The following is a 15545-nucleotide window of genomic DNA, read 5'->3' on the forward strand; positions in this document are numbered from 1 at the left end:
AGATTTGACGAGCGACCGAACCTACTTAATATGTAATCACTTTGTGCACCCCTCTCCTCCTCTCCCCCCTCCCGACCAGGAAGAACGCTTATTGACAGAGCAGTAGCAGGACACAGAGAGCAGAGGAGACTAGAGTCACAACACACAAGAAAGAAGGTTTTTGGAAATAAATAGTTTTTTAAAAGACCAATAACTGCAGCCGCAGCTGGTCGCGGAGTTTCATGTCTGATATTGTAACGTTGATAGTGATCAGCCCGAGTGATACGTAAACACAGGAAGTCATGTGTCTATAAAGCATCCAGTGCTAACGGCTAGTAGCTATAGGCTACTGTTAGCTCCCTTAGCTCTGTGACGGTCCGGACCCGGTTGAACTCCGGACCGGCGCGGCTCGACTCGGCTCGGTCTGGATTTATTTTCGGCCTGAACCAGCGCATCAGGTGGCGCTGGTCCGGCCGCCAGCCCGGCTCGTTGAGAACTGTAATCTGTAACAGTCACTTCCCCTGCGTCTCCAGTAGCAGTAGGCTAACAACAGTTTATTATAAAACTCATCAGTCATCATCACTGAGTCCGTTTATATGGTTTAAAACTCCGGTGTTGTGTTTGTTTGTGTTGTTCCCGTTTCACTCGCGTTCCTGTTCTGTTTACCGTTGCCATGCCAACGCATGCAGCAGGGAGGGAGGGGGCTCGTGGAGATGCGGCAGGAGTGAGAGGTGGGTGGGACTTGTGAGGGAGGTGGAGTTGTTGATTTTCAAATGTTTGTGCTGTGCTGAGTGAAATGCCAGATCGGTAAGTATTGCTTTAAAGGAGTCAATCTATGGAGTAATTTAGAATTAGAAATAAAAATACTGTATGTAACACACTCATAGATTCAAAGACATATTTAAAAACATTATTAATAAATATAAAACGTTTTGTTTTGTCTAGATTTTAAAAAGGAGCGGATGGAAACTGTTAATTCAAGAAGGAGGAGAGGAAAAATGAGCTGAAGCTTCAAGGTACATTTGTTTTGTTTTGTATTTATAATTTAAGAGAAAAAAAGAAATGAATCATTGTTTGTTGTTTTTATATATATATATATATATATATGTTTTTGTTTAAAACATGAAACATGCGCATATAAATAAAATCAATTTCCAAAGAAGGATTATGTGGGAACCGTATCGGCGATGTGCACCAGACAGAAGTTAATGTCCATTTAGCTAATGTAACATTGAATTGGCAGGAATTTAAATGTTACGGTGTCATTTGTAATTAAAAATGTAATTGTGTGTGTACTGTATTTTCTGGAATATATGTCACACTGGAGTATTAGTCGCATCTGTCAAAAAATGCGTCATAAAGAGGAGTCGCATCGGTCCATAAGTCTCATGTTGTAAAAAGAAGACACTGAACAAACTAAACTAAACTAACTGTGTCGTGTGTTTAATGCTCAGAGACATGAGATAGTTTTGGAAACTCTGGTTGCTATGGATACAGTACGTGCTTTCTGCGAGTACGGAAAATACGGTATGTCTCTGTGTGTGTGTCTACGTGTGTGTGTGTGTGTGTGACTTTGTTGTGTTTGTTCTCTCTCACAGCTTCCTGTTCAGGCTCTGACCTCGACTCTCTGATCGTCTATAATGGCAGGAAACCACAACTCCACCTCCATTATACACAACACCACACAACACACAACACTACACTAGAACAAGGATGTCTATGCAGGAGCTTTAAAGGGACAGTTCAACATTTAGTCAAATTGACCCCATTGCCATAATCCCTATAGTCATAGCAGTAGGTTCACTCCACAACGCTCTGGTGGACAAGTTGTGAGCTGCACATTCACCACGCTATGAGATAATAACACAACGTTACCACACAGAGTTGTTTTAGAGGGAAATTCATGCAAAACCAGCTGATGCACGTTGCCTTCAGGGACAGTTTTTCATCAACAGTCTCTGTATTTCCCTCTAAAACAACTCTGTGTGGTAACGTTGTGTTATTATCTCATAGCGTGGTGAATGTGCAGCTCACAACTTGTCCACCAGAGTGTTGTGGAGTTGTTGGATTGTGTATTTGATGAGTTTGATGAGGGGAAACCAACAAAGAAATCCCATAATGAGCCTCCGTAGCGTAGCTCTGAGCAGCTCACGGCTCTGCTCCGCCGTTCTAAAAACAGCTTGCACCGACAATTAAAGGTAACGAACCTACTGCTGCTATGACTATAGGGATTATTATGGCAATGGGAACAATTTGACTAAATGTTGAACTATCCCTTTAAGGCTGAGGAGGTTCAGCTCTCGTGTCATGGTGATGTCACGGTGACGTCATAGTTACCAGGCCGTAGGCTGTGCTCCTCTCGTGCTCCTCCGTGATGTCGGCGACGTAGGCGAAGATCACAGAGAAGGTCACGGCGAAGACCCCCGAGACGGAGATCAGGGCAAAGTACCACCTGCACACACACACACACACACACACACACACACACAGAGACACACAGGAAGTGACACGTTAGCTCCTCCACACACACACAGGATTGGTTGATCTGTTTTTATACATATTTTTCTATGACTGTTTTTTATAACCTATTATCATTATCATTATTATTACTATTATTTTGATTAGTATTATATAAATAGAAGGGGGTAGGACCAGAAAAGTTTGCAACTTCTTCTTACCCCTTTTGAACATGACAGGCACCTTCTTTAGAGACGATGATTATTAATATACATTTATTCATTGTTTTTATTTTTGTTATTTCGTTTGTTTTGTATTTATTATCAGTCCCTCCAGGATTTCGCGGGCTTTTTTTGAGATTGTTGCGGCCTAAAATGCCTGATTTTGCGGCCACATTTTGAAAAAATTGCGGTGCATGTTGCGATGTTTTAAGCGCTTTTGTTGCGATTAAAATTGCGGGAGACAGCGGAAGTTGCAAAAAAAAAAAGTTGCAGTTTTGTTCTGAATAATTAAAAATCAAAGGAAAAATTGAAAATTTTGAAATGTCACAAAATAATGTGAGGTCCTGTTATACCAGCAATTTTCCACTTGTTAAAGCAGAAGTAAGTGGTCCGGTCGTTTTCGCTAATGCTGCGTTCCAGGCAGGCTTTTGAAATAGTAAATTACAGCTTCAAGTCACAACTTACGACTTTGTAGCGTTCCAGGCAACCCACTCGTGTTTTTCCGACCTGTTTTACCGGTGAAAGTCACTATAACGGCCACTCGTAACTTCTGACCCGTGAACTCGTACCAGATCGAACTGGTACGAGTTCACGGTCGGAAAAATACGAGTTTCCTTGAACGCACCATAACAGTCCTCGTCCCTACGTCACCACATTCACGGCGTTCCTTGGCTGCACACACAGCCCTGCATATGCCGTTCTCTCTCCTCATTGGATAAAAACTGTAGGATACGATAAATGTTTTCTCCTCGGCTCAGAGCAGAGCAGAGGGACTGAGAGACCCGTGTTTCAGTCCAAACACTCTATAGAAGTGATTGCTGTCGGAAGATATAACTATTTAAGACTTATATTAACACAAATATATCACTCACTTCTGCTTTAAGAAAGGCACAGGAAAATTACATAGAGTTGAAAGTTGTTTTACTTTTAATTAAAATGTCTGTTTAAAAATCGTGGTAAAAGAACTGTTTTAAAATGCCGTTAAAACAGTCCAGTCTTTGAATAAAAAGTGGAGGGTGGCGACTCAAGTCCAGGGCCTCAGGATGATGGGGCAAGAGGCACCTGGCCGCCGGCTGCTCCGCTCCGGCCCTGCAGTGGCGCACTCACTGGATTCCCCCTCGGCGAGTGCTGCGGGGTTGACACAGCCTCGGGTGGTCAACCAGGACAACTCACACACTCCACACGTTCAACTCAGCTTGTGTTCCTTTACTTATCACTTTGTGCACGTTGTATCAAGTTTCTTGCCGTCAGCCCAGCCACGCTGTTCCTCCGTGGACTCACTTTCAACCACCGCTCCGTCCAGACTCGCACTCTCTGATGTGTAACTCGCGGAAAGCACCGACAATTGGTCTAATTTGCGGAAAAGTTGCGGTGTACAAAATTGCAAGATCGCAAGGGATTGGCTGAATTTGTGTTAATTGTTGCGATCGCAACATCGCGAATTCCTGGAGGGACTGAATTATGACATGTTCAATAAAAGAATCTAAATCAAAAATTAAATCAAAATCACATCTCCTCGTAAACAACTGAGTGACGCTACTGCTCCAAAAATATAGACAACGTTTTGCCCCTAAAATCTGAGACAACCCAAGTAAACTTGTTTTATCTACTCGTGCATGTGAAAGCAGTTTATTTATTTATCTTCTTTTTTCTTTTAAATACTGGTGTTAAAGGGATAGTTCACCCTAGAATGATATTTCGCTCATTATCTACTCACCCTCATGTTGACTAAGGGCTGGAAGAATTATCAGAGTCCACCGTCCCTTCTCTGAGTTACAGGGGGTCTCGGCGTAGCAGTGAATTTCAATGCAACGGTTGCAAAGGGACACCGGAGCTCTTCGTAAAAAAAACACACACAAAAAAACATCCAAATACCTCCATGATGCTCGTATGTAATGTCCGTCTTGTGCTGAAGCCCCAAATTGCGTAATTGTCCCGGAAAAAAATTAAATAAGTCTATATTTTAAGCTTGTTTGTAGCGGAAGCTTCTCGTCTTCTTCTTCTCCTCTTCCTGGTTCGTCAAAATCTCGCGTGATTTGCGCCGGCGTCAGTGCGGTTACTGCGAATCACGCGAGATTTGGACGAACCAGGAAGAGGAGAAGAAGAAGACGAGAAGCTTCCGCTACAAACAAGCTTAAAATATAGACTTATTTAATTTTTTTTCGGGACAATTACGCAATTTGGGGCTTCAGCACAAGACGGACATTACATACGAGCATCATGGAGGTATTTGGATGTTTTTTTGTGTGTGTTTTTTTACGAAGAGCTCCGGTGTCCCTTTGCAACCGTTGCATTGAAATGCACTGCTACGCCGAGACCCCCTGTAACTCAGAGAAGGGACGGTGGACTCTGATAATTCTTCCAGCCCTTAGTCAACATGAGGGTGAGTAGATAATGAGCGAAATATCATTCTAGGGTGAACTATCCCTTTAAATGTTGAAGGAGCGACTCCAAGACTCTGGACTCGGTCATTCCAGGTGTCAGGCCGATGTGTGTGAGGATCATGGAGGAAAAGGAAAATGTTGAATATTTGCTTTTCAAGTCGACTGACGACCCCTAAAAATGTAAAGTTAGGAGGCCGCTGCGCTGCAAGTAAATAAAGCTGTTTAACACGTTCACATGAAGTGTCGTCGTCCAGTTACAGACGGATTAAAGGACATGATTCGGTGTGATGTGAACAAGCGCTGTCCTGATCTCTGATTGGTCGAAACACGTCAAAATAAAAGTCTGGAGTCTCCGTCAGCCTCAGATTTTTATTGTGAAGGTCGGGTCTGTGGAATGCGGCGCAGTGATCATGTGACTGGTGTGTGTGAGGCTCGAGATCAGCTGATCGGACTCAGACAGCCTGCTGGGGTGTGTGTGTGTGTGTGTGTGTGTGTCTCAGGCTTCAGGTGGACACACAAGGAACCTCCACCTCTGATAATGTGACCCGACACATTTGGTAACACACACACACACACACACACACGGTGCTGCGTCCGTGAGCAGCTTCACATGAGCGACATGTGACCGTTTAACTCTCACTACAGATCTGAGTTCTGATCAGTTCAGTTCAGTTTCATTCATCGAAAAAAACTCCACAACTCAACAAAACAACAATAATGTAACTGGTGGATGAACGGAGGCAGAGAAGTGAACTACTGCTCCTTTTCCAGAAATCCGCTGCTGGGATTAAACATCGACATTATCCCACAGAAACTGATTCATAAACTCTTTTCTGAGTTCAAATATTCTTGTTCTCGTTTTCTTTGCATTATTATTATTCTTCAAGGTCTGAAAAGACTTGATATTTCTGTTGTTTAGACTAGTTGAGTCATTTTCAGCCAATAAAAGCTCTAAATTACGATATTTTTATTTCAATTTTGGAAGAAATGTTGTCGGTAGTTGATTTTTAAATTTAATTTTACTCAAACACATACCTATAAATAGTAAAACCGGAGAAACTGATCATTTTGGGAGTGGTCTCTTCATTTTTTCCAGAGCTGTATGTATATATTTATACATTTTTCTCAGAAAATATATTTCTAATAGAGCTATTGACATGAAATGTTCACCAGATGTCGGCATCAACCCAAGTAATGCACACATACAAAGAAATCCAAACATTAATGTCCATAAATTAAGTCATGTGTAATAAAGTGAAATGACACAGGGAATAAGTATTGAACACATGAAGAAAAGGAGGGGCAAAAAGGTATGGAAAGCCAAGAAAGCAGCTGGAGTTTGTCAGTATTTAGAATGTAATCCTGTCTCCTATCAGTGCAAAGTAATATCTGCTGGTTTAGTCCTGATTGATGCCTTTTAAAAAGGTTTCTCACAACCAAGGTGTCAGACAATAAGTATTGCATGATAGGTAATAGCAAAGAGCTGTCTAAGAGCTGTCTAAAGACCTACGCAACCAAAGATTTCAGACAGAAGAGTCAAAACAATGATCAGAAGGGTTCCCTAACAGTCCAGGACACTGGTGGAGAGCTGCAGAAAGACCTGGAATCAGCAGGTACAGTTGTTTCATAGAAAACAATAAGTAATGCACTCAACCGCCATGGCCTCCATGCACACACACCATGCAAGACATGGAGGCCATGTCTACACACCTTAAATTCCGGACTATAAGCGGCTACTTTTTTCACACACTTTGAACCCTGCGGCCGATACAATGATGCGGCTCATTTATAGATTTTTACTGGCTAACGTACTGCGGGATGCGCTCTAGCAGGAAGCGCAAGTGAGACAGACATGTGGGGAAAGATTATGCGCCGAAGAAGACACTGGTTTAGAGTTTTGGTGCAGTGTTTTATTAACCAGGCGTGTTACTGTTACTGTCGTGTTGCTGTACTGCTGGTTTTCAGGCAGTTTGAAAGAAAGCGTCTTAAAGAGGAACTCGGCAGGATTTCTCCCGTGACTCTGCTGCATTTTTACCTTAATTAAAAAGCTCCAGAGTAGGCTAATTGTGATGGTTAACTACATGACTTGTGACTTGTTACCATGACAACGGAGGCTCTCTGCCTTCACCTTGTAACATCAGTGTAAGTTACTCGACCGCCGCCCCGGTGTCCCAGCTCTCGTCTCTGCTGCACCGCGACACAACCGCGCTCCGTAACCCGTAATCTTTTGTTCATGACGGTTAAGAAGACGACACAAACACACACGCTGTAACATCGTATATGTTGTGTAACGTTATCCAGACGCTCCATTTATTGATTTTTCTCCGGCTTCGTATGTCAACAGATGCACATGGAGGAGAGGAGCGTCACCAGAACAGACTGTCACAGTTCCCTACTGTCTTTCTGTGTGAATATATCATGTTACAACATGAAAACCTGCTGCTTATATTCAAGTGTGGCCTAGATATGTGTTTTCTTTTAACATTTAGCTGGTGCTGCTTCTACTCAGGTGCTCTATAGTCTGGAAAGTACGGTATATATGAACACACAAACAGTTGCTGCTGTCTAGTAGCCGGGGACACAGCCGTGGGTTTCACTTCCTGTCCCGCTCCCACAGAGATAATCCCATCCCGTCCCAATCCCACATGAATGACTCCGGTCCAATCCCGTTCCCGTGTTGTGTTTTTTGGCCAGAGTACACAGATCACACTCCACGCCGACCGCAGCCGATTAGAAGCTTTACACTGCTGACTGGTAGAAACAGACGCGTCCTGTGATTATTAAACTCTATTAAAGATGAAAAGAGGCTGAAAGTCACAGGACTCGACTGTTCTGTCCTCACACCCGTTTCTCTTCTAGAAAACTCCTTCTACATCTCAGAGGCCACGTCTTTCCTCCTACCAGCTTCATTCTGCTTTCAGACGGGACAGAGGGAGGGAGGGTCGGTGCCTTTATTGGTACCAAATTTTGTTGGTACCGTTCAGTTAAAGGACAATTCCGGGCAAATTCAACTCGGGGCTGTATTTAACCCTAACCCTAACATTTTAGGTGTAAAAGAAGGAATCTGAAGGTTTTCAGTTTAATGTCTCCTGTTTTGCGGTAGTTGTGTCTGTCCCCGCGTCGCCACGGCAACGATGAATGGGAGCGGATTGAAGTTCTGCTGCTTAGGCTGTTTCCATCCCTCAAAGCCACAGACAGCGTCAGATGGAGACTCAAACATGCAGCCAGAAGTTTATTTACTTCAACAAGCCGACATGTTTGTAAAACTAGATCTAATTCAAAGTCTGGCGGAGTCGAGACCCAAGTTGACGCTCGGTGTGTTCAGGTGCAGTGGGAAGCTCCCGTTTGTGTCATAAACACAGGAATATCAACTCTGGACTTGCTTCAAGTGAACGTTTTTTTCCCACAGACAGCGTCAGATGGCGACTCAAACATGCACCGGAAAGTCTGTTTACTTCAAGCTAGTAAAATATTAGGAAAATACAGCCCCGAGTTGAATTTGCCCGGAATCGTCCTTTAAAGGCCGAGGAGTTGTGATGCTGTTGAGAAATAAATATAAAAATTTTAGAAGTTTCGACTATTTTTAAAAAAATATTTTTTTACTGACAATATAACTTTATTTACAACACATACACACAAAAACTACAGAGAACATGTACTGTTGTTGTACACCGGTATCGGTTCAGGTGTTAAAGGCACCATCCGTCTCTACCGGAGGGAGAAGCAGGTCCACGTCCACTTCGAAAGTAGTTTGTGCAAAAGTGAAAACCTGACTATCTTAAAGTTTTTAGATACAAATTCTGTATTTAAAGGGACAACGAGGAGTTTTGGAAAAGTGAAGTGTTTCCTCACTACATTTATGAGCCTCCGCACCGTGAAATTCTTTGACCGGCGCAAGACAGACTCATGTTTTCATTCATCAAGAATTAAAGTCAGAGGTTGGAAGACGATCACATACCGTCGTAGTTCCCACCATAAACGGCGAGTCGGCGGCGTTATTCTCATGACTCGCCACGAAACCGAAAGTAAAGAAACGCTGGTCGGCTCGCCCAGCATTTACACCACCACTAATAATAACAAAATAACCATAGAGACAAAACCAGAGATTTATCTAAAATGGACCATTAACAAGTGGTAACGGAGATTCATCCACATTAACATGAGACTTTTTTATAACCAAATAGAAACTCCTCGTTGTCCCTTTAAGAACTTGATTAGAGTTACAATGATCCCAGTGACTTTTTGATTAGTGAAACTATTCCCTTCCCGTGGGAATCACGTGACCTGCACACACACACACACGCGCGCACACACACACACACAGAGAGCGTCGTCTCACCAGGGGCTGATCCTCATGAAGGGGATGGGGGCGCAGGTGAAGAAGACCGTCATGAGGAGGAAGGACTTCCTGCCCCAGATGTCTGACAGAGCACCAATCAGAGGAGCCGACAGGAACGACAGGAAGCCCTGCACACGGACACACACAGATGGTTTTTTAATCAAACAAAAAATATATACATATATACATTGAAAGGGGTATTAATATTATATTATATATTATAGGTATTATTAAATCATATAGTTGTTTGTAATAATTTATAATATTCCAAGGTTTTTATAGCTTTTCTGTCTTTCATATTTTGTAATAGCTGCATGTAATGTCTGATTTCTATTTTAAACTCATAAAAATTTGTTTTTTTGGATGACCATTTACATTTATGGATAATAATAATATTTTCCTCGTAAAATAAAAAGATTCAACAAAAACAATTCCTTTCCCTTAAAGTTTTTTTTCATCATAAGTGAGAATGATATCTTTTTTTTTTTAAAAGTTTAATCTTGATGCCTGTCAAACATCTAAACATGTCTTCTAGTTCTATCCAAAACAAGGAGGTATAACGACATTAAAAGAACAGATGACAAATATTTTCCTCCTCCTGTTCACAAAAAGTACAGTGGATATTAATATCTTTAAATCTGGAGACGGCCTGATTAGCAGGATAAATTTAATGCATAATTTTAAAAGAAACTTCCTTAATTTTGTTCGTGACACAGTATTTGTTACTTGAATTACAACTATTACAACTTGAACTACTACAACTACATTGTTGTTGTTGTTGTTGTTGTTGTTAACACATGGCACAGTGGTGTGATGTCACTGTGATGTCACCGTCTCCTCCTGAGCTGTCAGTCACTCTGTCTGCTGTGGCGGCGGCTGGGGCTTTTATTTTGAAGGGCAGGAATGTGTCGTCTTTATTCTATTGTTGCTTCATCTAGTTTCTTTTTAAATGTTCTTTTGTTCTTTCAGTGTTCCTTCTCTTATTGTGAAGCACTTTGAGCTGAATTTGTGCTTTACAGATAAAGTTTATAGATGCTTATCAGTCACATGACGTTCTAATTGTGAGCGCCATCTTGGGTACCAACCGGGGACCTGCACAGCTATGATCATTAGACTGTATGGGCTTTGATGAAGGATGTCTTAGTCTTTATTTCTCCAGAACCACAGACTAACTCTACATTATCCCGCTTATTACACGGTTTAAGAGTGAAATTATTAATTTCAGATCAGGCGCGGCGCCAGGGTTTCAATTTTGGACGGGCCACAGTCATTTTGGATGGGCCACTACTTAGGAAAAAATAACACTAACATACATAGAGTTGGAAATTATTCCTGAATGACTCGTTCGTGCCTATATTGCCTTGAAAGCACACACCATTTCTGCTGAGACGAGCTTTGACAGCGCCGTAATGAAATATCTGGACATTTTGCCATCGTTAACACTGAGACAAAAGGCTGCAGGAATGGAAGAAGAATTCGGCAAATCATCTTATCACGCAAAAAGTCACAACAAACAGGTTTTGCACAGATAAGTCTTAAAATATGTGCTACACCTTCTCATCACAATCCACACCATCTACACCGTTACGTTATCACAAACCGTTAACAATTAATCCACACTCAAACCGAAGCAACAATAGTGTTAACTGTACTCAACAAGCTGTTATTACAAGGTTTACAACAGATATGACAGACAACCTGGGCCGTGTGTGTGTGTGTGTAAGAGAGGGAGGGAGGGAGAGAAAGTAACTACGTAAAACCTGCTAGCTGTTAGCTGCTAGCTGTTAGCTGTTAGCTACCGTAGCTCAGGCATCGGTCTCCCGTCAGGTAAAAGCTGCCGTTTATTCCTCAAATGAAGCTCATGTTGAGCCTCTCCGGTACAGTTATCCATCACTGCGGTTGAATTAGCCGCTAAACTGCTGGACGCTAAAACCGAGGGGGCGACTGTTTGTTTACAATTCACGAAAGCAACGTGAACGTACTGTACGTGCCGCTCACACTCAGTAGAGGCAGCCTCCCTTGGCGTACATGTCTCCCAAGCTGTTTAATGACGGTAAAAATGAAACAGAAAGTAAATATCCTGCATAGTTTCTCTTTTCTGTGCTGCGCTGATCAGAGCGGCGTCCCTAGCAACGGTGTGTTTTACTTAGCAACGATCTGTTAAACAGGAATAACAGACTGTTAAATGCAAAATCAAGATGTAAATAAATATCAGAAATATCAATAAATTATCGGAATACGACATTCAATAGAGCCATGTAATAAAAAAAAAAGGTTTATCCACTATTTTTGTGAGATTTGATGTCACAGCCCATAGACTGCCTTTGGAAGTCGGTACCCAAGATGGCGCTGTGACCGGCTGCGAACGCTGTGTGACGTCACGTGATATCTATCAATTATTATACCGTATGACTATTCTGAAGTGTGTGTGTGTGTGTGTGTGTGTGTGTGTGTGTGTGTGGTGCAGCTGTGACGGACGTGTCACCTTGACGCCGTGGACGAGGCCGTTGATCAGGAAGGTGTGCTGAGGAAACGTCTCATGGAGAACCTGGAAACACACACACACACGGCTTTAAACAACACACACTTCAGGTGGAAACGTGTTCGTCTGCAGATGTTTCAGTTCATTTATCAACATAAATAGTCAGATAAATATGATAACTTTACATTATTTACATAACATTTAATGGAAAATATCAAATATCAAAATGATCAGTTAAATGCATTTCCACAACACAGCAGCTTCTTTAGAGTCTGGACACACAAAGAAAAGTAAAAGGCCGATAAACAACTGAAACGTGACCTTGTTCTTTTCTCAAACACGAAACGTGAACAACATCATCGAACTTGAAGCGATAGTTTTCGGGACAGTTTCGCATTTCGGGGCTTCAATACAAGACGGACATTACATACGAGCAGCATGGGGGTATTTGGATGTTTTTTGGTGTGTCTTTTTGTTACGAAGACAGTTGGTATCCGTTTGCAACCGTCATATGGACATGCACTACGCCGAGACCCCCTGTAACTCAGAGAAGCCACGGAGGACTCTGAAACTTCTCCCAGCCCTTAGTCCACACGAGGGGGAGGATTTGAATTTTGGGTGAACTATCCCTTTAAATGACTTATTTGAATTTAAAGCAGAAGTAAGCGATATTTTTGTGTTAATATAAGTCTTAAATAGTTCAAATCTTCCGACAGCAATCACTTACATAGAGTGTTTGGACTGAAACACGGGTCTCTCAGTCACTCTGCTCTGCTCTGAGCCCAGGAGAAAACTTTTCTCGTATCCTACAAGTTTTATCCAATGAGGAGAGAGAACGGCATGCAGGGCTGTGTGTGCAGCCAAGGAACGCCGTGAATGTGGCGACGTAGGGACGAGGACTGTTATGGTGCGTTCAAGGCAGCCCGTAACTCTTGTTTTTCCGACCTGTGAAGTGGTACCAGTTCGATCTGGTACGAGTTCACGGGTCGGAAGTTACGAGTGGCCGTTATAGTGACTTTCACAGGTAAAACAGGTCGGAAAAACACGAGTGGGTTGCCTGGAACGCTACAAAGTCTTAAGTCGTGACGTGAAGCTGTAATTTACGGTTTCAAAAGCCTGCCTGGAACGCAGCATTAGCCAAATAATAATAATAATAATGTTACATAACTCCATCGGTTCAGAATCGTCGATGCAGCTTTGACACCGAGAGCCTTCAGGTGGAAACGTGTTGGTCTGCAGATGTTTACAATGTGTGTTTATGAGGACGCAGCGTGTGTGTGTGTGTGTGTGTGTGTGTGTGTGTGTGTGTGTGTGTGTGTGTGTGTGTGTGTTTACACTCACCCTGAGCATGGGCGTGGTCAGCAGACCCCAGGCGAAGAACTCCAGGAAGATCACCACCACCGCATGACTGACTCTGGCTCGGCCTCGGACGGGCTGCCAGAGGAAGAGGAGGAGGAAGAAGAAACGTTAGCTACTGATCTGAGGGAGTTCACTCACTTCCTGTAGCTGTGATGACATCATCGCCTGAACACTAGATGGTCTCTCTTCTATTTTTTTACCTTTATTTTACCAGGCAGAGATATCGAGATTGAAAAAGATGTCTGGTAACACTTTACTTGAATAGGTATTCATAAGATTGACATAACAGCTGTCATAAACATCAATGAATACTTCTGACAGCTGTGGTTAAGTGTCATTCCGTAAGTTATGTCACTTTTGATGCAAAGTTGACATTGTTTGAGATGTTTTTGTTCTGACAACTTGACATAATTTTTTAAAGTTTGGCCATTAGGTCTGCTATGACAGTTTAAATTGTCTTTATGTCAAGTTGTCAGAACAAAAACATCTCAAACAATTGGCGCATTTCCACTAGCACGGTTCGGCTCGGTACGGCACGGCTCGGCGCGCTATTGCGTGTTTCCACTAGCACGCAGTACCTGCAACCGGGTACATTTTTGGTATCACCTCAGCCCTGGTTCCAAGCGAGCCGAAGCGTTACTAAAACGTGACGTCAGCCGACTGCCTTCCACTGATTGGCCGATGAGTGTCGTCACTGGAAGCGACGACCGACAACAGAAATGTTCCTGCTGAAGCCTGAAGCCTGTTATTACCAGAGAATTTCTAATATTGAGACTGGCTCTGTTATTACGTGACTTTATTAAGTTTTAATATTTTTTCATGCGAGAAAGTAACTGTTTAGATCCCCATGTGCGGTTAGTTTATCCAAACGACGGCTGTTTAGAAGTTTGCCCCGATGTTTTTCGGAGAAGTGAAGCTCCAGGTCCGAGCAGCGACCGCGACATCACAGAGGCAGCAGCCCGGCTCCTGACGTGCTCCGCCGGCCAGCCTACCACCGTCACCCCGAGGAGAAAACGACCGCTAATTAACTTACCCGATGGCTTTTAGAGGTTTACCACCGGCTGGTTAAACTCTTAAATGTTGGTCTCATTGATGAAATCTAACAATTGTGGCTGTAGCAGCAGTTTGTTTGTGGTTAGAAAGAAGAGCAGCACTGCCTTGGGGTCTGAACGCACAGAAAACACCACATTTACATCAATAAATAAATGTTTTACAATGAACTCAGAGCTGGCAAGACTCTCCGGTGAGGCATATTGAACGGTTGCCGTTAACGGGACGAGAGCAGTCAAAACGGCGGTTTAAAGCTAGCTACAGCGAGGGTAGGTTCACTTCCTGTTTACAAAGTAAAAGCACCAATTCTAGCGTAATGGCTTTCCTTATGATAAAAGGCAACGGGTATTTTATTTTGTGAAAATAACCGGAAGTGCGTTGCTCACTACGGCTAGCTTTAGTAACGCCGACTTCGTTGAAACAAAATTGTAAACAGCTGGTATTTTGTCAGATTTTCAACATGTTGGGGATCTAAACGACTACTTTCTCGCCTGAAAATGATTCAAATGTTGCTAAAGTTATATATTTACAGAGTTTAGAGCGTTGCTCGGCGCCGTGTAAATGACGTCACGGCGGCACTAGTGATACTCAGTTGTAATGGAAACACAACCAAACCGAGCCGAGCCGTACCGAGCCGAACCGTGCTAGTGGAAATGCGCCAAATGTCAACTTTGCATCAAAAGTGACATAACTTACAGAATGACACTTAACGACAGCTGTCATAAGTATTCATTGATGTTTATGACAGCTGTTATGTCCATCTTATGAATACCTATTCAAGGAAAGTGTTACCGAATCTCTTTTCCCAAGCAAGGCCTGGCCATTCTTCATCTGTATAAAAACAGCTGGATGCAGAAACGAACAGAAACGTCACATTTCATCACCGACTGAGCTCTGATTGGTCCTCTGTTGATTTAATAAACCATGAGCCGAGCCACAAACTGTTTATTTCTACTATTCATACTATATCTATGACATTAGCAGCATGGATATAAACGTCTCTTCTCCTCCTTCAGGTTATTCAACTAGTTTCAGGCTGAAGCTATAAAATGATCTGAAAAAAGACAATTCAATCTTTTAGCGCAATTATTTGTTTGGTGATTGATCGTCATCTAAAAACTTCACCATCAGAGTCGGTCGTCTGTGTTCTGGTTAAAATTAGACTGGATGTAACCCTCCTGTTGTCCTTCTGGGTCTAATTGACCCAATATCTTTCCTTCCTTCTTTCCTTCCTTTCTCCCTTACTTCTTTCCACAATCCTTTTTCCCCTCCTT

At 42.6% G+C, this 15545-nt stretch overlaps 1 protein-coding gene and 1 pseudogene across 2 annotated transcripts in view; one reads left to right on the forward strand and one right to left on the reverse strand.

The window, feature by feature from the left end:
• Positions 1-15545, forward strand: part of LOC310991322 (NACHT, LRR and PYD domains-containing protein 3-like) — a 271452-nt pseudogene that overhangs the window by 181583 nt on the left and 74324 nt on the right. The window lies entirely within an intron of this gene.
• Positions 1-15545, reverse strand: part of mfsd14bb (major facilitator superfamily domain containing 14Bb) — a 32074-nt gene that overhangs the window by 13056 nt on the left and 3473 nt on the right. Inside the window, exons 2-5 of the mRNA XM_083979037.1 lie at positions 13204-13296; positions 11866-11928; positions 9381-9508; positions 2317-2431 (exon numbers count right to left, since the gene is read on the reverse strand). Of these exons, the coding sequence (XP_083835163.1) occupies positions 2317-2431; positions 9381-9508; positions 11866-11928; positions 13204-13296 (399 nt within the window). The remainder of the gene's footprint in view (positions 1-2316; positions 2432-9380; positions 9509-11865; positions 11929-13203; positions 13297-15545) is intronic.

The sequence above is a fragment of the Trachurus trachurus genome (genome assembly GCF_905171665.1).
Source record: "Trachurus trachurus genome assembly, chromosome: 9".
In the NCBI taxonomy this organism is placed as follows: Eukaryota; Metazoa; Chordata; class Actinopteri; order Carangiformes; family Carangidae; genus Trachurus; species Trachurus trachurus.